General features: G+C 46.1%; 1 protein-coding gene across 1 annotated transcript; it reads right to left on the minus strand.

Moving 5' to 3' along the window:
- Positions 1–11,316: 11,316 nt before the first annotated feature.
- KLHL35 (kelch like family member 35) lies at positions 11,317–26,500 on the minus strand. The gene is made up of 7 exons (XM_043995843.1): positions 25,498–26,500; positions 20,305–21,159; positions 19,095–19,279; positions 18,218–18,336; positions 15,831–16,019; positions 13,438–13,626; positions 11,317–11,750 (listed from the first exon to the last, which is right to left on the minus strand). Exons 2-7 carry the CDS (start codon positions 21,156–21,158, stop codon positions 11,526–11,528), a joined length of 1,761 nt encoding a protein of 586 aa, XP_043851778.1. The 5' UTR covers position 21,159; positions 25,498–26,500; the 3' UTR covers positions 11,317–11,525.
- Positions 26,501–27,233: the final 733 nt, after the last annotated feature.

Below are 27,233 nucleotides of genomic sequence, written 5' to 3' on the forward strand. Positions count from 1 at the left end.
ACCATATTAGTCATTTTGTATAAGAAAACTTGAATGAAAGAAAATATCAAAGTGAAAAATAGGATGTTTCAGTCTGTTCCACCAGTATCAGTTCTTTGAAGGTGGATAATATGCTTCATTGGTCCTTTGGGATCATCTTGGGTGTATTGCTGAGAAAAGTTGTCTTTCATAGTTCATCAAACAGTATTGCTGTCTCTGCACAACATTCTCTTGGTTCTGCTCTCTTCACTATACATCAGTTAATACAAGTCTTTCCAGGCCTTTCCGAAATCATCCTGTTTCTTAAAGCGCAACAATATTCCATCACTATCATATACCACAGTTCGTTTAGCCATTCCCCAGTTGATGGGCATTCCTTTGATTTCCAATTCTTAGCCACCACAAAAAGCTGCTGTAAATGTTTTTGTACAAATAGGTCTTTTTCTCTTTTTGGGGATGTCTGGGATATAAGCTTAGCATTGGCATTGCTGGATCAAAGGATATGCACAGTTCTATAGCCCTTTGTGTCCTGCCCTCTTTTGAAACCTTGATGAATTAATTCAGCTCTACGCTATCTGCAGTTGAATGCCTTGCCCCATATCCTATCAATCATCATGTCTTGCCAAATCGCAGCCTTGGATTCCTTGCACCATCTGCAGTTTTTGCTTCTATTCTCTTGCTCAGTGAGGGGTAAGAAATTCAGGAGACCTTGGTGACTGGGTTTACTATAAATGTGCTGACATCTTAACTGGGCCCTTATTGTAGCACCACTGTCCTTTTCCATCTTCCAAATAGATTGGCTGTGCTTCCTCGCCACAACGACTCATCTATGGGCAACTAGGTGGTATGGTACATGAGAAGAAAGCTGGGGCTGGAGTTCAAATCTGAATTCAGACACTAGCTGTGTGATCTTGGCAAGTCAATTAATCTCTGCCTCAGTTTCAACTATAAAATGAAAATCATTAATAGCCTCCCTCAGGGTGGTTGTGAGGATCAAGTGAGATAGTTCTATAGCAGGGCTTCTTAAAACTTTTTTCACTCAGGACCTCTGAGAAATTTTTATGTCACCCTGGGTATATATATATAGGCCTATAAAATGGGTTATACGTGACCTTTTATTGTTGCCACCTTTTTTCTGACCCCCATATTCAGTTACTTGACCCCATATGAGTGACCCACAGTTGAAGCTTTGCTCTATAGCACTTGGCATAATGCCTGGCACATGGTTGGTGCTGAATAAATGCACCCTCTTCTTACCTTCTCCCCCTCAACCTCCTTAAACCTTTTGGAGGGGTACCCTCCCCTCCAAACAGCTAAAGACTTGGCCTTGGGGCAGCTAGGTGGTGCAGTGGATAGAGCACTGGCCCTGGATTCAGGAGTACCAAGTTCAAATCCGGCCTCAGACACTTAAAACTTACTAGCTGTGTGACCCTGGACAAGTCACTTAAACCCAATTACCCTGCAAAAAAAAGACTTGGCCTCATGATGAGTGAAAAAATCAAGGCCATTCCATGAACACTCCCTCTCTCCACAACAGATCATCTATGGATGGGAATTTTTAGTGTAACTGGAGAGGACACCATGTGAACAACTATGTACAAATGTGGGGAAAGTGAGGAGGGGACTGGAAAAGGGGTGGCCATTCTCAAGATAAACCCCTCAGTGTGCATACCTGGCCTCCTCTCTTCTTACCTTTTATGGCAGATTGCCCCCTTGATCATCCCCACTCTATAATCTGGCCTTGCATTATCTGCTGGTTCTGTGTTGCCTACAAACGTTTATATCTTTATCCTTAAGAGCCACTCTCATTTGTTCCTGTTTCTCCTCTTTCAACTAAACTTGAGAAAGCCATCAGTAGTAGGTGCCCTTACTTCCTCCCAACCTCATCATTCAACCAAAACTCTCCAAAATCACAATGATCTCTTTTCTGTCAAATCAATGTACCTTTTTTTTTCTTTTTGGATGCAATTAGTGTTAAGTGACTTCCCCAGGATGTCACAGCTAGTAAATGTGAGACTAGATTTGCACTCAGGTCCTCCTTACTCCAGGGCCAGTACTCTATCCACTGTACCACCTAACTTCCTACAGTGTACTTTTTTTTTTTTTGGTGAGGCAATTGAGGTTAAGTGACTTGCCCAGGGTCACATAGCTAGTGTCAAGTGTCTGAGGCCGGATTTGAACTCAGGTTCTCCTGAATCCAGGGCCGGTGCTCTATCCACAGCACCACCTAGCTGCTCCAATGTACCTTTTCTCAATATTCATCCTTATTGGCCTCTCTGCTGCCTTTGACATGATCACGTGGATACTATCTACTCTAGTTTTTCATGACCAGTTCTTTCCTGGTTCTCATCCGACCTGACTGACCCTTCTTTGGTCTTTGTTGGTTCTTTATCCAGGTTATACCCAGTAACTGTGGATGTCCTCCAAGGCTCTGCCTCAGTCCCCTTTCTTTTCTCCTATACCCCTCAGTGACCTCATCAGGTCCCATGATGCAGTTGTCTTCTCTAATGCAGATGACTCCCACTGAGTTCCAGTCTTGAATTACTAAATACTTGGCATCTCAAACTCAACATGGTCAAAATAGAATTCACTGTCTTCGTACCCCTGAACCCTTTTTTTCATGATTTCCCTATTACTATTGAAGACCACCATCCTCCCAGTCACCCTGGATGGCAACTTATGTGACATCCTTGACAACTCTTGCACTCTCCTCAGCTGATCTGTTGCCAAGTATTATTTCTTCCTTCACAATATCTTGTATGTTTCCTTCATGTTTACATGGCCACCCCCCAGTATAGGCTCTCATCTTCTCATTCCTGGACTATTGAAATAGCCCAGTTGGTCTCCCTGCCTCAAGTCTCTTTCCATTCCAATTCATCCCCCACTCAGCTACAGATCTGAACCTATCACCACCATCACCACCTCACTCCCCTCAATCAATAAACTCCATTGATTCCCTATTACTTCCAGGATCAAATATAAAATTCTCTTTTTGACACTTAAAGCCAATTTGACCCCTTCCTTTCTTCCCAGTTTTCTCACACTTTATGTATTCTTTAATCAAGTGACCCTGGTTTCTTTGCTGTTGCTCATACAGGACTCTCTGCCTTCTGACTTTGCCTATAAATGCTTTTCCTCCTTTTCCCTCTTAGCTTGCCTGATTTCCTTCCAAGATTCAGCTCAGATCTCACTTTCTACACAACCTTTTTTATATCCAGTCCTCCCCACCCCCTTCCTTCAGAGATCACCTCCCATTTATACTGTATATATATATCTTGTGTGTAGTTCTTTACATGTTCAGTTAGACTGAACTTGAAGACAAAGACCTGGGGAGGTTGGGGGGAGGGGTTGTTTTTTGTTTTGTTTTTTACTTTTTGTGTGTCCCCAGCCCTTAGCACAGTACTCTGCACATAGTAAGTGCTTTAATAAATACTTGTTGATTGATTTATCTGAGAAAATTGCTGCAAAGATTCATTCCTCCAGTTAACGTTTTCTCTGTTTTACTGAACAACCTCTCTACTTTTTATCCAGTGCAAAATCATTTTAAGTTTCTGAGTTCAGGTGGTCTCATCCCTAACTTTTTATATGATGACTGATTTCCCTCATTAATAGGGACAGCTCTGCCCAAAGTTCCATTGATTGAATTATCAACCTTTTGATTAGGGATGGGGGATTGGGCAGAGGATCTCTAAGGTTCTTCTCATTCCTAGCATTCTCTGGCTCTGAATTTTATTCTGTACACTGTGGCCCAGCTGAAATCCTCTAATCTTAGTACTGTCTCAGTAAGCCCTAGAAAGAGAACAGTTTGAGCAGGTTATGGTGATACTCCAAGTTAGCCACCAGGGAGCAGTAGCTTCCCAGAGTTTCATGGAATGAATGTCTACAATCCCTACCAGTTCTGGTGATTTAGGAGAGTACTAACTGTCATTCATATATTGATTTTAAGTACGCAATTCCCTTGAGGTAAGAATGGATAAGTCCTATGACTTCGCTGGTATAGGGAAATTCCAGGTGCGGAAACTCTTACCAATATAGGCAGACACCTTCTCTGCAACCATTATCCTTTTCTCAGAAGGAAACAGTTTCAGAGGGGGGAAGTGACTTGGTTATGGCCACACAACTAATTAAATGTCAGAGGTAATATTTTAATCTAGGTCTGACTTCAGGTCCAGTACTCTGCTAAAATAAGGCTTCTTAACCTTGGGTCTGTGAGGAAAAAAATTTCTAAATATTTTGAAAACTCTATTTCAACACAATTGCTTTCTTTTGGAATCTTTTGTGTTTTATGCATTCAAAACCATTATTTTGAGAAAAGTTCCATAGGCTTTCTCAGACTTTGAGAATTCATAATGCAATAAAGGCAAAGAACCACTGGGCTAAAACATATAGCCAAGCCCAGGCAAGCCAGAGAGGAAATGGCAAGTCACTTAATTTCTCTGACCCTCAGTTTTCTCATCTGTCAAATGAGGGATTTGGATGAAGGTGACCTCTGAGGTTCGTTCCAGATCTAAGAGCCTACATTTCCAAAGCCTCCAATCTTGTCCATTCTGCAATAACCAAGAATCTCAAAGGCTACAGTTCTGGGAGCAGAATGGGACTGGTTGCCTACCTCCTTTCATGTTAGGAGTGGGGAACACTTCCCTACTTCCCAAAGAGCCAACATCTGCCATGCCCCATTCTTCTCTCGTCCTGTTTTCAGCAATGGGAATGAGCATCATTGCAATGGGTCTCTGCCAGCCAAAACTGACTTTAGGTTGAGGAATGATGCTAGGGAGTCGCAGCAAGTCAGTCGTTGGGAGGAAGAGAAGTAGGAGGATGGGAAGGAGGAAATAATAACTGCAATAACAAGATTGGAGCTGGAAGGGCTATTGAGTCCAATTTTGTCCTTACAGTCTAGTATGGGATAAGGATAAGGCTTATGTATATGGTTCCTTCCATATCATTCCAAACATCTCGACTGCTTATCACTGTCTATCAACTATTGAGCCAGCTGGGGAAAGACTAGCCCTTGCTGAGGTGAGGCATGTTATTAACAGGACCCTTTGGATTTTTCCTCAATGCAGATGCTTTATACTTTGTGTGCCAATGTTATGACAGTAGATCCTTAGTTCCAGCAGACTCCACTATGCTGAAAAGGTCTCAAAAACTGGGCATCCAAAGCTGATCACTAATGACTTATTAATCAATAAATCCAACATCATTTTCCTGATTAATTCCTACCCCCGCCCCAACCCTCTGCAACACTGAATACTGGACTCTTGGCCTGCTAGGGGAAGGATTTCAATAGGGAGAGAACTGGTAAAGATCTTTTTCTGCTATACGAACTGAGGGGTTAGGAAGAAGAATAATGCAGAGCACAGGAGGAAACAGGTGCAGATAGTGGTCTGGTTTACCTGGAACATGAGAAAATAGAGAACAGTAAGATCATAAGTCTGGAACTTGAAAGAACCTCAGAGATGATCCCTTATTTTGTTGTTTACTCTTTGTGACCCCATTTGGGATTTTCTTGGCAGAGATACTGGGGTGGTTTGTCATTTCCTTCTCCAGCTCATTTTATAGATGAAGAAACTGAAGAAAACAAGGTGAAGTGACTTGCCCAGGGTCACACAGCTAGGTAAGTGTCTGAGTCTAGGTTTGAATTCAGGCTCTCCTGACTCCAGGGCTGGTGCTCTTTCCTCTGTGCCACCTACCTACCCTCCTATCTATCTTTGAAAATTATCGAGGACCCATTCAGAAAGAGACTACAGCTATAAATATTTACTATATTAGAAAATGAAATGTCTTAGAATTGTTCTGAAAATAGTTTTGACCTCATAGACCCCCAAAAGGGTTTCAGGGATCCCCAGGAGTCCATGAATTACATTTTGAGAACCAGCGATCTAGAAGACAAAATACAGAGGGGAGCTACTTTTTGTTTCATCTGTTATTTCCTTCACTGTTTTCTTATCCTCCAAGGTTCTGTCCTTGGTGCTCTTCTTTCTTCTTCTGTATTTGTCTCCACAAGGGCAAGGACCCTCCTTAGCACACTGTTCTGCCCACAGTAGGTGCTTAATAAATGTATTAAATTGGATTAGCTTGGGGCAGCTAGGTGGTGCAGTGGATAGAGCACCGGCCCTGGAGTCAGGAGTACCCGAGTTCAAATCCGGCCTCAGACACTTAACACTTACTAGCTGTGTGACCCTGGGCAAGTCACTTAACCCCAATTGCTCACTAAAACAAAAACAAAACAAAAAATAAATTGGATTAGCTTGATCGGCATGGATCAAGCATGGATTAGCTTGATCGGCATGCCCCCCCAACTTTCCTGGTTTTCTAAGACTTGGAAAAGCCTTTTACACTGAGGTACATTATTTTTTTAAAAATTTAACAACTAAATTTCAATATAATTGGTTTCCTGTGAAAACCAATGAATTCTATGGATTCATAAAATCTCACAGATTTTATCATATGCATTTAAAAACCTTATTCTGAGAAGCAGTTCATAGGTTTTAACAGACTCCCAGTGGGGTCCAAGACACAAAAGGTTAATGAAACCTTTGCCTTAATGAGCAGTCTTCTGATCATAAAACCCCTCCTCTCTCAGGCAGGCTGCAAGTCCTACCATAGAGGCGCCTTTCCCTTTACCCCAAATCCAGGAGTTATCTTTCCTCCCCTTAATTCTTCGACTTCTGACATCTGCTGTGCTCTTGACTCAGTTACTTGTGTTGTATAGGCATGTCTTTTCCTGTCTTATCTCCCCCAACTAGACTAAGTTTTGTGGGAAGAAACTACTTTTCGTCTTCATATCCCCATACCCATAGTAGGTGCTTAATAAATATCTGAAATGAAAGCTGGCAGTCCCCAGTGTTCAGTGTTGCAGAGAGATTAGGGGGAGGGAGGAAAATGCCATTGGATCTACCAATTAACAAGCCATTAGTGACCAATTTTTGGTAGACTGGTGGGAGAAGAGAGTGGGTCACATAGAGTGCAGGCAAGTAGTGCAGACAACTTTTTTTTTTCTTTTGAATCTGTGATTTCATCACTGTCCTCTTCCCAAGCCAGTTGTCACCTTTTAGTTGCCTGGGGCACTTTGAGGTTATGTGATTTGCCCAGGGTCACACTGCTGGTAAGTTGCATTTTCCAGAAAGTTGGCTGGCATTGTAGCTTGATGAGGTTGTAAAATCAAGGGATGGTGTTTATTTTTAAAGGATTGGGGAGGCATAAGCCATGTTTATAGGCATATGGGAATTTGAGAGTGAAGGGGTGACTAAAGAAAAAGTCTTGGAGGAGGGGGAAAGAAATGGGATCACAGTCCTAGTTATAAAGATATTAACCAGGGGCAGGAATAAAGTCCTCTCAGGAGAGGGAGAGAGGGTGTGTGTGTGAGTGAGAAAGGGAGAGAGACAGAGACAGAGAGAGGGGAAGAAGAGAGAGCAGGAGGAGAGGAAGAAGGAAGGAGAAGCGTATGGGAGTATTTGGGGATTTGAGAGAGGAAAGTTCCTACTTCTCCCCAATCCCTCTCCCCTCCTCTCCTCACATAGTGCCTATTGCAATACTGAGCAGAGGCAATAAACCTATTCAGCACCAGCCTCCGAGGACAGGGCTAGTAGGTGCCGGATGTTGAGGAAGAGTGTTTTCCCATCCATTATCTCAATGTTACTTACAATAGCCCCATCCTGTAGGCAGGGCATAGTTTATCGTACCCTATTTTATTGAGGAGGAAACTGATGACTCTTTACCAGTCCTAGACAATAAAACCTTTCAATCTGTTAATGCTGAGGGTTATTTCCAGGATAATCGCAGAAGGTCAATGCGTCCTATAGAAAAAGGTATGTCAGTGGAGGTGGAATGGGTTTAGGATAATTCAGAGTGAAATTGGGTCCTCTCCCTCCTCCAACTGTGCCCCTGGAAATTAGCTCCTCAGTTTGAAGCCAAGCTTAGCTGAAAGAGCTGTGAATCAAGCAGACGTCTTTGTTTCTGCTGGAGGAAGAGGGGGAGGTTGTAATGTATTCTGCATGCTCCCTCACCGAGGCCCTCCGCTCTGCATCTAGACGAGCCCCAGACCTCCTCGAGGTCTTTGTGTGAGGGAAAGCTTTGTTAAGCGTGGGGCTCACCTGCTGTGTAAATTGTCTATCTGGAATCATTTTCTTTCAGTTCCAAATTGCTTCTGCCCAGGCGGGGGCCCCCCCTCCAGATTTGGAGTTGAGTGAGGGGAGCTTTTGTATTCTTTCCTTGGCAGAGGGAAGAGAGGGCTGGTTGAGAGGGGGAGATTATAACTGTCAAATGTGCCCATCGGCATTTGTAGAACTGCTTCTGAATCCAGCCTCGGAGGATGGATGGTTCCCTATGTTTTCCTGAGATGTAGGTGGTGCAAAGAGACCTGTACTGGACGTCAAAAGACTTGGATCCTTGACCTGCCTCTGCCACTGACTTCCTGTTCAATCTAGGAGGACCACAGAGGTTATCTAGTCCAGGGGTTAACCAGTACATAAAATTATTGTTAAAATATTTTGATAACTGTATTTCAGTATGATTGGTTTCTTTTGTAATCCTATGTATTTATTTTATGCATACAAAAACATGATCCTGAGGACACCATAGGTTTCCCCAGGCTGCCCAAAGATTGAGTCTCCATTCTAGTCCAACCCCATCATTTTGCAGATGAGGAAACTGAGGCTAGAGGTGAATGGAGGCAGATTTTGAACTCACTTCCTCATATGCAGCACTCTTTCCCAGTGTATATTGAAGCCTCTCTGGGCTTCAGATTCCCATTATGTAATTTAAGAAACTTGGATTTAAAGAGTCAGGGTGGTGGAGTGGGAAGAACACTGGGCTTGCAGTCAGGAACACCTGTGTGACTCTGGGAAAGCCACTTCCTCTCTGTGCCTTAGTTCCCTCATCTGAAAATAAGGGGGTTAGATTCAATGGTTTAGGATTCCATGACTTAGGGGGATCTTTGGGCTGCTCTCCTAATACCCCAGGTCCTAATTCCCTGGGCACTCTTGGTTTCTTGGTTGTAACCCCAACACTTGCATGGCACTCTGCCTCCATTATCTCCTCCGGTCCTTCCGTGAGGAGCGTCCCCAGAGTCTGGCTGGAACCCTCCTGACAGGGAATCAGATTGACTGGCACGTGCTCATTAGAGGCCTCGCAGCAAATGGCTGTGGCTGGTACCTCTGCTCTGGCCACAGGTATCTACTTTGAAGGGTCATTTAGTCCCGAGGTCCTTTGACTTTTGTGTTTCCTGGGTTACTTTGGCAGTGGTCTGGTGAAGCTTAGGGGCCCCTTCTGAGAACCATATTTTTATTTTGTTTTTGTTTTTGTTTTTTAGTGAGGCAATTGGGGTTAAGTGACTTGCCCAGGGTCACACAGCTAGTAAGTGTTAAGTGTCTGAGGCCAGATTTGAACCCAGATACTCCTGACTCCAGGGCCAGTGCTCTATCCACTGCGCCACCTAGCTGCCCCCTGAGAACCATATTTTTAAATGCATAATAAAATGAAATCCATTGGATGACAAAGGAAACCCATTATCATGAGATACAGTTATCAAAATAGTAAGAGACCTAGTTCATATATCCCTGGTTAAGAATCCCTGATCTAGTCATAGGACAGAGGCAGAAAATGAGGCTCTTAGAAATAAAAGAAGCCTTTCTTCACCTGCTTTCTCAAAGGCCTACAGTGGCAGAGTTGAATTGAGAGTCTGGGTCTCACCTACTGGATCTCAGTTTGGGGTTTATGCTGCTTTCCTCCTCTCACTCATTTACCTCCAAGCCATTCTAGTCACCTATATCACTTACCTGTCTGAAGGATATTTTGATTAGGGGGAAAAGGATACAAGACTCCTATCCATGACTGATCAGTCTAGGCATTTAACACTGGCAGAAGATGTGCATGTCTGTTTTCCCTCTCCCCTCCACCTCCAAATCAGGAGCTTCCCTGAGGCCAGTGGTTAATCCCTTTCTATCACCCCTGTGCAATACACAGCTCCCTACCCAGAGAACATTGCCAACTAAACTCATCAAATATTAAGATGCTCATTGTTTTTAGAGAAGGATTTGTCTTGATTGGACTGCACTCGTGCAGTCTGGTTGAAGGGATGGATTGGGGTGGTGGGGCTGGGGTGTTCATGTTGCTGTGTCTCATTCCTGATCTCCTGTATCCTTGATGCTTCCTGGCTGACCCTCCTTTGCCAGAGTGATCCTAGGGATTGCCGTGATAGATTGGTGAGGGGGCAGCCTCCTCTGTCATTATCAGTGGCTTCCAGATGGTCTTAGTGTCTATAATCCTAGTTAATCAGTCTGGACCTCAGGCTCAGCTGGAAAACAGGGTTTTTGATGAGTCTGGCCCCAGCTGGGGAGGCCTCAGCACCAGCGACTCCAGTGGGGCTGTGTGTGGGCAAAGGAAAGCGCAGGGGAAGCCTGATGGGGATACCATGCTTCTCATCAGAGCTCAATGAGAAACATGTGGACTCCTTGCCTTTAAAAAGTCATCTATGTGCAAATGAGGAGTGGGGGTAGTTTGAGAGAAAAGATTGCCAAGACCAGCCTCCCTCTGTTGGCTCCCAGGATATGAATGACAAGGGGATTATAAAATCCATTTGGCTCCTCCCATATTATAGAACACAGAGTTAGAGCTGCTCTTAATATATGGAATCTTAGGGCTTGAAGGGCCCTTAGAACACAGGATGTCAGAGCTGGGAGGGCCCTTAGAACACAGGATGTCAGAGCTGGGAGGGCCCTTAGAACACAATGTCAGAACTGGGAGGGACCCTTAGTTCCACCTGCTCATTTTAAAGAGGGGGAACCTCAGGCCCAGGGTGTGTAGCTGACTTGCTCAAGGTCATCCAAGGGAAGTCTCTTCTTTCTGACCCAGGGCTCTTTGCATAGCACCACACTCAAAGACCACATTCAAGCTATCACCTTTTATAAATAAATCTACTTTTGTCTTTTTTTTTTTAAATCTCCCTTAGTTCCTTGAACTTGGGTGCTTTAATGTACGTTTCCTGAACTGTGGTCTGGCTCTGATTTTGGTGACTCAGAAGACCTATCTTTTAGCTAATTCTACCATTTTGCTCAGGCAAGTAACTTACTTTCTCTAGGTCTCAGTTTCCTCATTTATAACATGAAAAGAGGTTGAACTAGATGATCTCCAAGGTCCCTTCCAGCTCTGAACCCCAATAAGTACAATACCAGAGAGTGAGATCAGAGCAGAGAACTTCAGAAAAAGATGCTCTAAGTAACATATGGGAGAGCCTTTCACAAACTGCAAAACATTTTATAATAATAACAGCTCAAACATTTAAAGTAAGCTTTAAAGCACTACATAAAAGTAAGGAATTAAGTCTCTTTTCTTGGAGGTAAGGAGTGGAATCCTAGAGGGTTTGTCCACACTCAGAAATAACACACTTGCCAGCTTGGATGGATGAAATTAAAATAAGGTCTTATTTCTGTAAGAAAAGGGGAAGATAAGTTAATTGGATTTTTGTACATGGAGACATGATAGGAGCAGAGGCCAAAGGCCTGGGTAGCCTTGGTCTCCATTGCTTTGCCCTAGGTATTGCTCTGGGCTCAACTGGACCTACGCTGCCCTTTGGGGTAGGTCTGGCCCTGGCCCAAGTGCTGAAGAATGGTGACACAGCCATGGGCACTGGTGCATCGCTGTAGGGGCTGCTGGTTTTCCAAGCGCCCACTCAGCGGATCAAAGGCGAAGGTCTTATCTGTGCCTTGTCCTCTCGAGTCCCGACCGCCAAGGACGTAGATCCTCCTGCCACAAACAGTCACTCCACAGCTCTCCTGGAAGGCCAAGAGACAAATATGTGCTCAACTTGGCACCTCCCTCACCCCCTGCCTAGCCAGACCAGTTCCAGAACAGTAGAATTTTGGAATGGGAGAGCCAGGGAGTTGTCATTACAGAACATCAGTATCCTATCACCGTCACGGGATCATAAGTCTCAACTGTGTGAGTGCTCACACATGCACGGTACCAACTCTCCCCCTTATCAGCTGTGTTACTCAGCAAATGGTTCCCTGTCACTGGGCCTCAGTTTCCTCTGTAACATGACTGGGCTGAACTTGCTGCTCTATAAAGCCTTCCCCCATGCCCCAGAAAAATAGCTGAGAATACTGCAAAGACTTCAAAAAGAATACTGCAAAAACTGAGAATACCCTCCCAGAAAGTCCAAGCCCTTCATCCTGCTCCCCATTTCCCTTGCCAAACTATTGGGGTCACCCGTCCTCTGCCTTGACCTTGGGAAGAGCCAGGCAGCCAACTCAGAATCAAAGTCAAGCAATCTGATTGCAAGTCAAGCAGTCAAGAGTTCTCTAATGCACTCTTATTGTTGTTTAGTCATGCCCAACTCTCATGAGTCCATGGACCATACTGTCCATGGGGTTTTCTTGGCAAAGATACTGGAGTGGTTTGCCATTTCCTTCTTCAGTGGATGAAGGCAAACAAAGGTTGAGTGACTTGCCCAGGGTCACATAGCCAGTAAGTGGCTGAGGCCACATTTGAACTCTTGTCTTCCTGACTTCAGGCCGAGCACTCTGTCCACTGAGCTGCCCAGCCACCTCACACTATATGAATGGGAAAGTCAGCTACCCTCTCTGACTTTGAAAACTGGGCATCAGTTTTCTCCTTCTGTTAAATGGGGCCCATGACCATTGACTGGACTCCCTCACAAGGTTTAGGGAAAGTCAAATGAGATTGTAGATGAGAAAATGCTTTGAAAAGTATAAACTCTGGGGGCAGCTAGGTGACACAGTGGATAAAGCAATGACCCTGGATTCAGAGGGACCTGAGTTCAAATGCAGCCTCAAACATTTGACACTTACTAGCTGGGCAAGTCACTTAACCCTCATTGCCCCACAAAAAAAGAAAAGAAAAAAAGAAAAGAATAAGCTCTAAAAAGGAAAGAGGGTTAGATTTCTATAGAATGTCAGTCCTAAAAGATACATTAAGACTTGGGGACCTGGGAATGCCTTAAAACACAGTGTCAGATCTGGGAGGGCCCTTAGAACACAGAAGGTCAGAACTGAAAGGGACCTTAGAACATAAAATGTCAGAGCTGGGAGTGCCTTAGAACACTGAATGTCAGAGCCAGGAGGGGTCTTAGAACACAGAGTGTCAGAGCCAGGAGGGACTTAAGAATGGAGTTTGCTAATATTTGTTTGTCACAGACCCCTGTGACAGTTTGGTGAAGCCTCTGGACCACTTTTAAGGATAATGTTTTTAAATGCATAAAGGAAAATACATAGCATTACAAAGAAAACCAATTTCACTGTAAGAAAGATGTAACCTTTTCCCCCCATTCAAATGTATTGAACCCTGGACATCTGTCTCTTCCTGGTCTGTGTATTCCAGGTTAAGAGCCTTAGAACACAGGAAATCTGAATTGAGAAGGATCTAGTCCCTTTGGGGCTTCCCCTCCTCTCCTGTTATCCCCCAAAAGGATCCCAGATGAAACACAGGCCCCCTCCTTACCAGGGGCCCAGGGAGTGAAGCTGCCTCTGCCCAGAGATCTCTGCGTGGATCATAGCTGAAGATCTTGCTCAGAAGCCCCCCCACCACGTAGATGGTGTCATCCAGGGCCACGGCTTCTATGCACCTCTGGGTGAAGGGGGCTGGAGAAAGGAGGCTCCACCTGTCTTCCCTGGGATCGAAGCACTGAACCTGAGGGAGGAGGCCAGCAGGGTCAGGGACAGGGATGGATTCTCCTGGTATTAGAAGCTCGAGGAAGCCAGGTGGAGATGAGAGGGCCAGGGAGGGCCTCAGCCCCCCCAGCCACGTACCATCTTTGTCTACGGAATCAAGTGAGGGATGCTTTGCAAAGCTCAAAGCCCATTATAAATTCAAGCTATAATGTATTGTTGTCATTATCATTATTAATAAAAATGTAAGCTACAGTGTAACGAAATGTAATATTACACCCTCGTGTCGAAGTGTAATACACCCTTGTAATGAAATGTAATACTACATCCTTGCAGAGAAAGCTGAGAAATTTGTTTAGACATACATGAGTTCTTAACCTGGGATCCAGTGAACTTGTTTTTTAAATATATTGATAACTCTATTTTAGGGCAGCTAGAAGGTGCAGTGGATAGAGTTCTGGGCCTGGAGTCAGGAAGACTCATTTTCCTGATTCATATCTGGCCTCAGACACTTCCTAGCTGTGTGAACCTGGACAAGTCACTTAACCCTGCTTGCCTCAATTTCCTCATCTGTAAAAGGAGCTGGAGAAGGAAATAGCAAACCACTCCAGTATCTTGGCCAAGAAGACCCCAAATGGGGTTACAAAGAGTGGAACATGACTGAACAATAGAAAGAAAAACTATTTTAATAGAATTGGTTTCTTTGTAATCCTACATATTTCATATTATGCATTTAAAAACAAAATTCTGAAAAGGGGCCATAGGCCCCTGATACAAAAAAAGTTAAGATCCCCTGATACAGTCAGAAATTTTTTGAGCTAGCAGAAGCCCTAGAATAGACTATCAGAGCTTGAATTGGGCTCTACCCAAGTCTTGTAGATCCTTAGTTCCACCTCTCTCAAATCCATCCCCTTCTCTCCATTCCTACACTGATCGTCCTCATCCTGGACTTTGTCTCTTCTCACTTGGACTACTGGAGTATCCTCCTAATCAGTCTTCCTGCCTCCGGTCTCTTTTCTCTTCACCCCATCTCTCCTGCAGCTACCAGGGTCATCTTCCTGATCCCGAGGTCTGACCACAGTCCTTCTCTTTTGCTCAGAAGACTTCAGTGAGTACTCACTGCCTGCAGTACCAAGTCCAAATTCCTTGGCCTGGCATCCAAAGTCATCTGCTTTCTGGTCTCAACTTCCCTTGTAATCCCCTGCTTGCTTTCCTATATTCTGTGCTCCACTCAAATGAAAGCCAAATTAAGGGAAGCGTCAAAAGGATTCAAATCCTGATTCTGACACTTATGGCTTCTGTGACCTTGGGCAAGAAGAGACCCACTTAACCCCTCACAGACTCAGTTTCTTCATCCATAAAGTGGGGATATTTACTTAGACGGCCCCTGAAGCCCCCTCCAACCCTAGAGATAATCCTATGACCATTTCCCCTCCCTTCTCAATGGATACTGTGTTTTCTTGTCTGGGTGTCTCTGCTTAAGGTCAGCCAGATCCCTTCCCCATCTCCACAAGGTTCCTTTCCCTCTCTTGCCACATCAAGTTGAATGTAAGGTTCTTGAGGACAGGGACTGTTTTTGTCTTTGTATATACACTGCCTTGCATGTAGTAAGTGATCAAATGAGGGATTAAATCCCTCATCTTTCAGAGCCCAGTTTAGGTGCTACCTCCTTCAGAAAGCAAACTTCCTTTCCATGTCATGACACTTTATTCCTCCCTTATGGGTTTGTTTTTTTGGTGGGGGACACAATCAGGGTTAAGTGACTTGCCCGGGGTCACACAGCCAGAAAGTGCCTAAGGCTGCATTTGAACTTGGTCCTCCTGACTCCAGGGCCGGTTATTCTATCCACTGTGCCACCTAGCTGCCCCCCTTATGTTTTTTATTCCATTCTATTTTTGGATTATACCTCTCCGTAATGTGTACATAGTCTTCCTACTAGACATGGAGCTTCCTGAGGGCAAGAAATGGGTCTTATCCAAGTCTATCCCCCCTCAGTACATAATGTATGTGACAAGTGCTTTAAAAATGTTAGCTTTGAATCTGTTTAGTCGAATTGAACCAAGAGTTGCCAGATCAGACTAAAACCAAGGGCCTTGAATTGGCCAGGAAGGAAGAAGATACCTGCCTGGAAACCAGGAGGTCCCAAAGGAAAGGTGTCACCCCCCTCCCTCCACCCTAAGTTCCTCTACCTCCGCCTCACCCCAGCCACTCTGTTCTTTTGCTCACCTTGTCTGTGTTGGCAGTGTTGTCCACAGCACCTCCAATCACATAAAGCTTATTGCAGCAGGGCACCATGGCTGCTGAGCTCACAGCCTCCAAGAGCGGGGCTACGGGGGCCCAGGTATTGGAGAAAGGGTCATAGCACTCCACGCTCTTCAAGCGGCGGACTCCATCAAAGCCTCCCATGGCATAGAGCTGGGAGACGGAGGAGGAGACCCAGAGGGCCAAGGGGTCAGCACTGATTTCCTGCAATGGCTCCCCACTGCCCAAACTCCTGAGCTCAGATAGAAGGCCTTCCAACTTACTTGGGCTCAGCCCACCTCTGTAGCCTGATCTCTCAACACTTCTCTACTACATGAAGCCTCTCCTCTGGCCCCCTACTTGTTTCCTGGGTCTCTTCCGTGTCTCCTCTCCTTCCTTCCCTTCCCTTCTCTTCCATGCCCTTCTCCTTCCTCTTGACCCATTTTATGTTATCCACCCTTTAAGCTATATGTCAAATCCCACCTCCTTTAGGAAGTCCTTCCTCCCTACTTCAGCCAGCAATCAGTAATCTTTAGTGCTTCCATCCAGGGCATAGATCTTTATGAGATCAGGGTGGTTTAAGGGGAGGAATGCTGGACTAAAGTCCAAAGGCCTGGGTTCAAATCCTTCACTTAGCAGTACTGTGACTTTGGACAAGTCCCTTCCCTTTTTGGGGACTCAGTTTCCTTGTTGGTAGAATAAAGAGGGAGTTAGAGTCTATTGTCTCTCGTGTTTCTAAAGGTCTATGAGTCTGCAGTATACTTTCTGAATGGTAACATCCTATCCCTGGGATAATTGGAACCTTGTTTGAATTTTCTTTTCTTTTCCTTGTGGGTTTCTTTTGGGGGGGGGGGGGAGGTAAATAGGTAAGAATTAGGTAGAAATGGGAGCAGGATACCACCACATCAGGAGGATTCTGAATGGGAATTTTAAAAAAAGGAACTGGGGAACTATAGACCACATCAATGAGTTTGACCTAGCATCAATTATAAATAGGCATGGGACTTGTTCTAGGTCTGAAGTCTAGAACTGTAACTACAGATTTTTGTCCTGTGTGTAAGCAGTATAATATGACCTTCATTCAGTTGCTTCAGGGTATTTTTGGTGGTGGTGGGGAGCCATGGAGACCCTAAGACACTGTGAGGGTGTTGCTGAAGAAACTGTTGAAAGGCAGGTGAGGAGGGGCTTATCTGGTGGGAGGCTACGTGGGAATTCCCTTGGTAGTTTCCTACTTTAATTCTCGCTAACTATGTGCTAAGCTCAGGTGTGTCTATGCTGCTGAAGGACCACAAGTGTATCAGCACTCTGGGACAAAGTCCCAAACACCCTACCCTGGTTATGGTTGTAGTGAAGCTGCCAGCTTTATGTGGGTCCAGAGGAGAGGGAGATGTAGGCCTGGGGAATTTTAACTCCTGAAAATATCTTGGGAAGTTTCAGGCCACTTAAGATGGAACTAATGACCTCATAATTTACTAATCTGTTATCTTTCCTTTATAAATCAGCCCTAGAAATGAACCATCCCCATTGTGTGGAGCTGGGGGGCAGGAGCAGATGGCAGGCTGGGCATCTCGCTCTGAAGGCAGCAACAGAAAGGGACAAGGTTATAATTCAGGGAATCGAGCAGGTCCAGGGGCTTGTGATTGGAGCTCAGGAATCAGGGAAGGTTTTGAAAGCAGCCAAGGATACAAAGCCCATGGGCTGAAGTAAAAGATTCTCTGGACAAATTCTAAAGACCTGGGACTTTCATATCCAAGGTTAGCTTGTATGTGGTGTGTGTGTGTGTGTGTGTGTGTGTGTGTGTGTGTGTGTGTGTGTGTGTGCACACGCGCGCGAGAGCGCGGGCCCACCCTGATTAAGCTGTAAATCCTTGGGGGCACAGACTCTTTGGGTGACTTGGATTGAGATCACAAGAGTTCACTTCTTGGGTTTATTCATAAGGAGAAAGAGAACAGTACTGATAGCTAATTCTGGCCCAGTCAGTCTTTTCCTATATCCCCAGCTAGCATTTACACAGAACTTTACAAATATTATCTTATTTGATCCTCAAAACACTTCCGGGAGGTAGGGGCCGACATTTTACTACCAGGGAGATTCACTGTGGGCCTTGGGAGGGGAGAGCAGGGAATGCGTATTTGTGAGGGACTCCCTATGTGTCAGGCACTGTGCCAAGTGCTTTTACAAATAGAATCTCATTGATCATCAGCCCCTGCCCCCAGCCTTAGGGGCACCCTCCTTGTTGTCCCTGTTGTTAGCAGCCTCAACCCAGAGGCTCTTTGGACTTTGAGCCTTCTGGACAAGTCCTGCCTTGGGATGTAACTTCCCATGGGACAGCTCCAAAAGGGTTGGGCACCCAGATGGTGGGGTCCACCTACCCGCCCTTGCAAAGCAGCCATCTTGTGCCTCCATCTGCCCTCATTCAGGGAAGCTGCCCTCACCCACGTCTGCAGCTGAGATCGGAACACCCAGAGATCACGGCTGTGGATGTGGCCACCTGAGGAGAGTGGACCGTAGAATGAGAGACAGAAAAGATTCTACAACAGAGAATGTCTGATCTGGAAAGGACCTTGGACCAGAGGACGTATGATGTTGGTGATGGAAGAGATCTTAGAAAGGAGAATGTCAGAGCTTTGATCTTAGAGTATCTAGATTAAATCATCTAGGGGCAGCTAGGTGGCACAGTGGATAGAGCACCAGCCCTGGATTCAGGAGGACCTGAGTTCAAATCTGGTCTCTGACACTCGACACTTACTAGCTGCGTGACCCTGGGCAAGTCACTTAACCCTCATTGCCCCACCAAAAAAAAGGAAAAGAGATTAGAACATCTAGTTTAACCTCATCATTTTAGAGATGGGGTGATTTAGGGCCAGGGAAGAGAAGGGACTTGCTCAAGGTCACACAGTCCATGTAGATCATGCCAGCAAGTAACGGATCCCTCTTGGATCCAGCCACCGCCTTCCTATATAACAGGCAAATCTCATCCCTTTGGACCTCAGTCTCCTTATCTATGAATTGGGGAATTGGCCTACATGATCTCCAGGCTCCTTGTTAACTCTAAATTAAACATTCTGGGTGGGGAGGTGGGGGCTAGCAGCTGAGCTGGAGGAGGGGATGAAACTGGACCCAGTGACTTCAGGGTCTCCCACTGGTGGAAAGAAGATGCAGAAGAGTGGGAAGAAGCCTCTGCTCCCAGGCTGTCCACCTATCCAAGCAGGGTTGTGATGGGCCCTGGGCTGGCCTCGCCTCCCTCACCTGAGAGGTAGACATCGTTCTTCATGGCACACGTGGCAAACTCGGATTTGGTGCAGCCTGGCACGCTAGGCAGTGTCTTCCACTGGCGGCTCCACGGATGATAGGCACCAGCAAAGGGAAGTGTCAGGAGCCCGGTCCTGTCACATCCACCAACCACCACAATCACTTCAGCCAGATCCATAAACCTAGTATGGGAAGGGAGGGAGGGAAGGAGGGAAGGAGGGAGGGAAGAAGGAAGGAGGGAGGGAGGGAGCCAGCTGCCCTTCTCTGGACTGCTCAAGAAGAGACCAGGAATTCCTCTTCTCTCAGGCTGCTGACCCCCTTCCCCTCTACCATCAATCCCTTGGCAACTGACCTGCATGTATCCTAGTGATTCCCCAAGAGCACTGATTACCTCCCCCTCAGGAATGATCACCAATCACATCTACCCACCTGGGGATTGCCTCCTCGGGCCACTGACCCAAGTCCCAGTGACCTTTTAGGCTACCACTGAGTAATAATTCCATTGACCTTCATCCTATTGGCCTCCTCAGTTTAATGATGACCAATGTATCTTATCTCTAAGTCACTGACCCCCATCCTACTGACCACTGGTCTCACTGAGCATTCAGACTACTAACCACTGAATGCTCTGATCTCTCAGGGATTGACCTTTCAGGCCACTAATCGTTAATTATTCTGAGCTCCAAAATTTTACTTTAAAAATGAATGTTGGGGGGCAGCTAGATGGCGCAGTGGTTAAAGCGTTGGCCCTGGATTCAGGAGTACCTGAGTTCAAATCTGGCCTCAGACACTTAACACTTACTAGCTGTGTGACCCTGGGCAAGTCACTTAACCCCCATTGCCTCACTAAAAAAACAAAACAAAACAAAAACAACAACAACAAAATGAATGTTAAATACATGTAATTGGGAAAAATAAAATATATTTTTTTAAATCATGCTGAGCTCCACTCTATAGCCCTCTGCCCTGGCTTTCCCCCTCCCCCATCTCCACAGACCCCTAACCACTAATTCTGATGACCCTTCCTTGATTCCATCAACCATAATTCCATCTGATTGCACCGACCAATCAGCTACCCTCCTAAATTTCACTGACTGACGCATCTATTGATTTTACTCAATCCCAGGGTTCCCCAGGGCAAGAGTCATGTGTCCCCCAGATACCCCAGCACTGCCCTTTGGTTCTGGGGACTGGAGGACCCCCCTACCTCCTGGGGGTTGCCCTCCACGAGCTGCCCTCCCTCCCGAGGATGAAGCACTGGCGGGCCTCCAACAGAAGCGGGTAGCACTCACGGCTGGCCCGAACCATCTCATCAGCCTCTACCTTCTCCAGGAAGTAGGCTGGGGCCAGCAGGGGAAGCCGGACCTGCTCTAACAGGCATGGCAGCTGCCTGAGTCTGGCAGGAGGGTCATGGCGCACCCAGCGCATGGCAGCCTCAAACACGGCCTCCTCTCTAGCAACCACAAGGCTCTCATCTGCCAGCAGTTCAGCCACCTGGGCCAGCTCCAGCTCCAGGAACTCAGGCTGGAGGGAGACTTCTGGGAATGCCTGGCGCACCAGCCGGCGGCTCCCCTCTGCCAGCGAGGGCATCGAGAAGGTCTGAGCCAGCCTGAGAAAAGCCAGGCAATTCTGTGGTCCAAGCCGGCCCTCCAGGAAGTTGGCACAGGCCTCCCGAAGTGGAATCACCCCCAGCAGGTCAGACAGGGCCCGCAGAGCAGCTGCATCCTCCTCCAACAGGCTCACACCAGCCCCATAGAGGTGGTCCAGGAGCAGGCCCAGGACTCCTGGGGAGACCTGCGGAAGGGGGACCATATCCTCCTGGGGCCCACCGCCAGCAAACAGGGCCCGGAAGTAGGTGCTACCAGCTGACAAGGCTGCACGGTGACAAGGGAAGTCACAGTTGCCGGCCCGCAGGACCACATCCGTGAGGGTACCTCGGAGCCGGGACACATTGAGTGTCCGCAGGGCATGCTGGGCATGGTCAGAGCTAACATGGGGCACGGCACGAGCTGGATGGTCTGAGCGAGACTCTGCTTCCTCGTTGGTGGGGCTCTCAGGCATCCTGTTTTAGTAAAAATAAACAAATGAGAAATAATTCTTCTCAACATTTCAAAGGCTTGGAGGAGGGAGGGTGAGCAAAGGGAATGAAGTGGGTTGTGATCCCATCTTTCAGGATCTGGCTTGGGGGCCCCTGGCCTTGGCTACTCACTTGCAGAGAATGATCACAAACCTCAATTCAAGCTGAGCCAACAAACATTAATTAAATGTCTATTCTGTGCCAGGCAGGGTTCTAGACATTGGAGAACCAAACAAAGACACCCATTCTATCTCCTGTTCTCCACTGATGTAGCTTTTACACTCATTGCCTCTCACTTGGATTATTGCAATAGCCTTGTCCAATCTCTCTCTTTTCAAATCTATCCTCCACAGAGCTGCTAAATATATGCTCCAAAAACACAGCACTCTCCTACTCAAAAATCTTCAGTGACCCTAGAATTAAATACAAAATCCTCAGGTTGGCACTTAGGGCCCCCCAGAGCCAAGCTCCCACCCCCCTCTCCAGTCTTATTCCATAGTCCTCCCCTTCATGCTTTCTCCATTCCATTCAAACTGGGCTTATTAGCCCAAGCCCATTTCTGGCCCTCTCACAGGCTGCCGCCATGTTTGGAATGTATGTTTTTCCTTGCCCCCTCCATTGTAAAGATTCTTATCTTCTCTCAAAACATAACCCAGGTGCCACCCTCTACATGAGGCCTCTTCTTGTTTGTTTTTGTTTTTGTTTTGTTTTTGTTTTTTGGTGAGGCAATTGGGGTTGTGACTTGCCCAGGGTCACACAGCTAGTAAGTGTCAAATGTCTGAGGTCAGATTTGAACTCAGGTCCTCCTGAACCCAGGGCTGGTGCTCTATCCACTGCGCCACCTAGCTGCCCCCCATGAGGCCTCTTCTGATCCAGAACTTACATAGTGCCTGGCATATAGTAGGCACTTAATAAATGTTTATTGACTGACTTGCAGACCCTCCAGTTATTAGTGTTGTTTCTGGTCTAAATATTCTCAATTCCTTCAGCTTTTCTTCCTATGGCATGGTTTCTAGTCCTTTCATCAGCCTAGGTGCTGTAACGATTGGAGTGATGCCACCTGCCTTTGTTCATAGAGGGTTTGACCCTTTCTCTTTTTTTCTGCAGGGCAAACAGGGTTAAAGTGACTTGCCCAGGATCACATATCTAGTAAGTGTCAAGTGTCTGAGGCCGGGTTTGAACTCAGGTCCTACTGAATCCAGGGATGGTGTTTTATCCACTGTGCCACCTAGTTGCCCCCCCTTGACCCTTTCTTGATTTTGCATAGGGTAGCTGGGTGGCACAGTGGATAGAATTCTAGGCCTGGGGTCAGGAAGATGCATCTTCCTGAGTTCAAATCCAATCTCAGACACTTACTATCTGTGTGACCTTGGGCAAGTCACTTTAAGCCTGTTTGCCTCAGCTTCCTTATCTGTAAAATGAGCTGGAGAAGGAAAGGGCAAACCGCTCCAGGATCTCTGCCAAGAAAACCCCAAATGGGATCACAGTCAGATGTGATTGAAACGACTCAACAACAACAAAGATCTTTCATGGTTCTCTTTGGCTGCTGTACTTCATAGGACCTCAGTGAGGAAAGTGGTTTTAGACTGTAACACATATGGAAATGTGAGGTTTTTTTGTTTTTTGTTTTTATTGTAAGACAACCTGACATAGTGGAAAGAGATTTGAATTGAGAGTGAAAAGTTCTGGTCTTAGCTCCGACATTTATTAGCATGTGACCTTGGGAAAACCATTTCCCTTCTGTAGAGCTTCCTTGCCTCACCTGTCAAATGAGGGAATCTGTTTCCTAGACCTAGATTATCCTGTGGCTTAGTAAAATATCTGTCTTGGACTGCTTCTCTCTCTCTCTCTCTGGAGTGGAGGAACAGAATGTGCAAGAAAGAAAAAAAAAGATGTCTGTGTGCAAGTTACGCTCTTTGGGCCTGTTTTTTTATCTGTAAAATACTGCAGGAATGGAATGGAAGGATCAAAGCTAGAACTAGTATAGGGAAACTCCCTTCTCCTGGGACACGCTTCTCCTGGGACCTGGCTACCCACTGGAGTGGGTTCTTTCTGATCTGTTTCCTGGTCTGAGGACTGATCCCTCAGTGTGTCTGGGATCAATGAGTGGGATTGGCCACCACCACCAATCACTTCCACCTCCTCCCCAGATTGTAAACTTAGCCCTGGCCCTCCCAAACACCCATGCTCCTCTGCCCCCTCCCCTTTCCTCAGTGGCCCTCTCTTCTATTGTTCAACTCCCTTTCAGCCCAGACCCCTTCCTTTGTACATTCCTTCAAGTTTCTGGTGCTCACCGAAGTCTGTCTTCTTCCTAAAGATACTACATCTTCTGGCATCTTCTCCAAAGCTTTTGACTCCCTTCCTCATGTCTCTTGACAGACAGGGCCAGGAGGAAGAGCAGGCATATGTCTTACCCCCCAGTGCCACTTTCTTTTCTTTTCTTTTAGCATTTATATAAAACTTTAAGGTTTGCAAATAATTTTACACACATTATCTCATTTGATATAATAATATCCATTTGGTAAAAGAAAGCTGACATTTGGATAAAGCTTTAAAGTTAGAAAAAAATTATATGCATTCTCATAAGTCTCCTAATGCCACTTTCAACCCCACCCCCCTCCACCTGCCACTATTACTCAACAATTATACCCCTCCTCTCTCAGGTTCACTCAGTCCAGGACCCAGTCCAGGTCCTTGTGGCTGTTACCTACAGACCTCCAATGCACTCTGTCCTTCCCGTAAGTTCATCTGGTTCACAGTCTTCTCTTTTGTCTCAATTCCCTTTCTATACACTCCTCCTTTCCATCCCCCTCTCTTAAGCTTCCCCTGCCTGAATGACCTCTGTCTCCTGTCTTCCTCAGCACAGGGGCAGCATCATAGAATCCAAGATGTAGCTCTGAGAGGGACAGAGCTCATCTAATCTCACCCCTTCATTTTACAGAGGAGGAAACTGAAGGTCAGAGAGGTTGTCATTTGCCAAGTTCACAGAGACAGTAAATGTCAAAGGTGATATTTGAACATAGGTCTTCTTAGTGAAGCATTTTATCTCTATGCTATAGCATTACTGTCATCATATTTGAGACACTGCTTCCTCCTCCCCACCAACCCAGCTGAATTTGCCTTAGGTGGTTAGGAGAGGAGGGAGGTTTCTGGGACAGCATCTCAGCTTCCCTCATCTCTCCCCAGATTACTCTAAGCAGAGCTCCAAACAAGATCAGCCTAGTCTCCCAACCTGGTGGCTGGGGGAAGGAGGGGGTTGACCTCCCTTGAAGAAGATTGCTGGGAGAAGGCTCTGAGGTCATCTGGTCCCATATCCCTCCCAGTTCAAGAATCTTAAACTCCTTGGGAATCTCCCATGACAGGGAGCTTACAGCCTTCTGAAGCTGACTGGAAATGCAGCATGGCATAGTGGATAGGGCACTGGGTGTTGGAACCAGGGAGATGGGTTCAAGTTCTGCCTCAGACACTGGCTGTGTGACTGTGGTCAAGTCACTTTACCTCAGTTTCTTATCCATAAAATAACATTGGACTCAAAAGTCCCTATGGTGCTTCCTGACTCTAAATCCATTTAGAGTCAATCATAGGTCAGCTCTCATTGGTACAAAGTCCTAATATATCTAACATACAATAACTTCATCTCCAACACTCCTAGCTCTACCCTAAAGGGCCAACTAGAAAAAAAACTGCTCTGTCCTGAGTCAGTCCTGCAAATCCTTGAAGACAGTGATGCCATCTCCCAAGCCTGCTCTTGCCTGGGCTTTAAATATGCCTGTCTTCTGTCCTGTGCTAGTCTTGATTTGCCTTTCTCTGAATGCCTCCAGCTTGTCACTGCCCCTCAGTGAACTTCAAGACACACACAGAAAAAAAAACAAACAACAACAAAAAAAATCCTCAACCCGAAACATACTAATTCTGGGACTTGCGCACAGCCAAGAAGCATTTATTAAGCACTTACTATATGCCCTGAGGCACTGTGCGAGGTGCCTGGGCCAGATCACAGACTTAGAGCTGGAAAGGACCTTAGGGATATTAACCCAGTCTTTTCATTTTACAGATCAAGAAATTGACACCCCGGGAGGCTGACATCTTCAAAAGTGTCAGGGCTGGGATTAGAACTTGTGTCTTCTTTAAGTCTCAGTTCAGAACTCTATGTCTCGGGGGAACAGACACCTGCATAGAAATACTGGCACACAGGAGAAAAGACATACACACACAGACACAGACACACACAGACACACACACACACACACAGACACACACACACACACACTGATAGAGACAGAGTCACCCAGCCGACCTGTCAGCCCGAAGCGCCGGACCTACCTGGAGTTCACCTGGCTCGTCTCTCAGGAGCGCCACCCCCTCGGTCTCGCACCTCGGCCCAAGCCCAGCCCAGTCCGCCTCCGCCTTAAAACCCTCTCGGACTCAGGCGGAGAATGAGGGGAGGACAAAGCCTCCCAGCCTCGAGGGGGAGGGGAAAAGGGAGAGAATCCCGGGGAGGGGAGGAGAGGGGCGGGGAAAGAGCTTTTGTTCCCTTCTGACGACCCGAAGGGGCTCGTGTGACTGGCGTGCACGTGGCGGTGTTTGTAACTGTGATTATATGTATGACTGAATCCCTCTGTGTGCGATTCTGTGAGTGTGAGTGTGTATCTGTAGGTGACTGACATTGTACACCGCTATGGTCGTGGTTGCGTTTGTCACTGTGACTCGATGGGGAGATCTGCGTCCGTGCGTGTGCGCCAGGGTACATGCATTTATTAAGCACCTACTGAGTTCTATACACTGGAGGGGATTAAAAAAAAAAAGACATGAGTCTCTCTTCTCCAAGAGCGCGGTCTAAAGCGGGAGACTAACAACTTTTTACAAACAAGATATTTGCAAAATAAATTGGGAATAGTCTCTGAGGAAAAGGCACTACGATTAAGGAGGGTGGGGAAAGACTTTTTTTTTCCTTCAGAAGATGGGATTTTAGAATAACTGAGACTTGAAGGAAGCCAGGAGAACGGCGATGAGTGAAGAGTGTTCTAGGCTTTGAGAAGAACAAGTGAAAATACACAGAGTAGAGAGATGGAGTGTCTTGTTCCAGGAAAAGTAAGGCCAGTAGTGTTCTTAAATAACAGGGTGTCAGAAGATTGTTAAAGTAAGAGGAGGTCAGGTTAGGAAAGGCTTTGAGTGCCAAGGAGAGGATTTTACACTTGATGCTGGAGGTGATAATCAACTGTTGGGAGTTTATTGAATGGTGTGTGTGTGTGTGTGTGTGTGTGTGTGTGTGTGTGTGTGTGTGTGTGTGTGTGTGTGTGTGTGAGAGAGAGACAGACAGACAGACAGACAGACAGACAGACAGACAGACAGACAGACAGAGAAACACTTTAGGAAGATGCCTGACAGCTTAATGGAGGATGGATTGGAGTGGGCAGAGACTTGAGGCAGGGAGACCAACCAAAAAATCCCTGCAGGAGTTCAGGGATGGGGTGATGGGAGGCTGCCCTAGGGTAGTGGCAGCATCCGGAGATAAAGGAGTATATATAAACAAGAGATTTTATGAAGGTAAAATCATGGGGTGGGGGAGGAGAATAAGTCGAGGTTGCCTAAGATTTTGAACCTGGGTGATTGGGAGTTTAGTGGTGCCCATGATTGTAATAGAGGAGTTAGGGAGAGGGAAGGTTTTTGGGGAAAAGAAAATGAGTTGTCTTGGACATGTTAAGCTTAAGTCATTTGTGGGACATCTGGTTCAAGATTTCAAATAGGCAGTTGGAGATGCAAATTTGTGGGTTAGGACTAGATAAATCTAAGAATCATCGCTATAGAGATGATAGGCAGCTAGGCAACACAGGGCTAGAATACTGGACCTGGAGAAAGGAAGACCTGAGTTCAAATCTAGCCTCCAATACTTATGTGATTCTGGACAACTTAGTTGGTCTCAGCCTGTTTCCTCTTCTGTAAAATAAGGAAGTTGGACCAAGTCCTCTGACATCCAACTAGAAATTGTGACCTAAAGCCATGTCTCTGTATCTGACTATGTTTCTACATATTTGTGTGATAGCATTTGCATCTGTCCA

Source organism: Dromiciops gliroides, chromosome 3, assembly GCF_019393635.1.
Source record: "Dromiciops gliroides isolate mDroGli1 chromosome 3, mDroGli1.pri, whole genome shotgun sequence".
NCBI lineage: Eukaryota > Metazoa > Chordata > Mammalia > Microbiotheria > Microbiotheriidae > Dromiciops > Dromiciops gliroides.

Bases quoted from the DNA above. Each gene is read 5' to 3' on its own strand.
- KLHL35 (XM_043995843.1), bottom strand. From the start codon at position 21,158: ATGCCTGAGAGCCCCACCAACGAGGAAGCAGAGTCTCGCTCAGACCAT. The intron at 16,020-18,217 runs GTAGGTGGACCC...TCCGTCTCCCAG, and splicing joins TGGCTGCTTTGCAAGGGCGG to CTCTATGCCATGGGAGGCTT. The intron at 13,627-15,830 runs GTGAGCAAAAGA...CTCCTCCCTCAG, and splicing joins ACACTGCCAACACAGACAAG to GTTCAGTGCTTCGATCCCAG.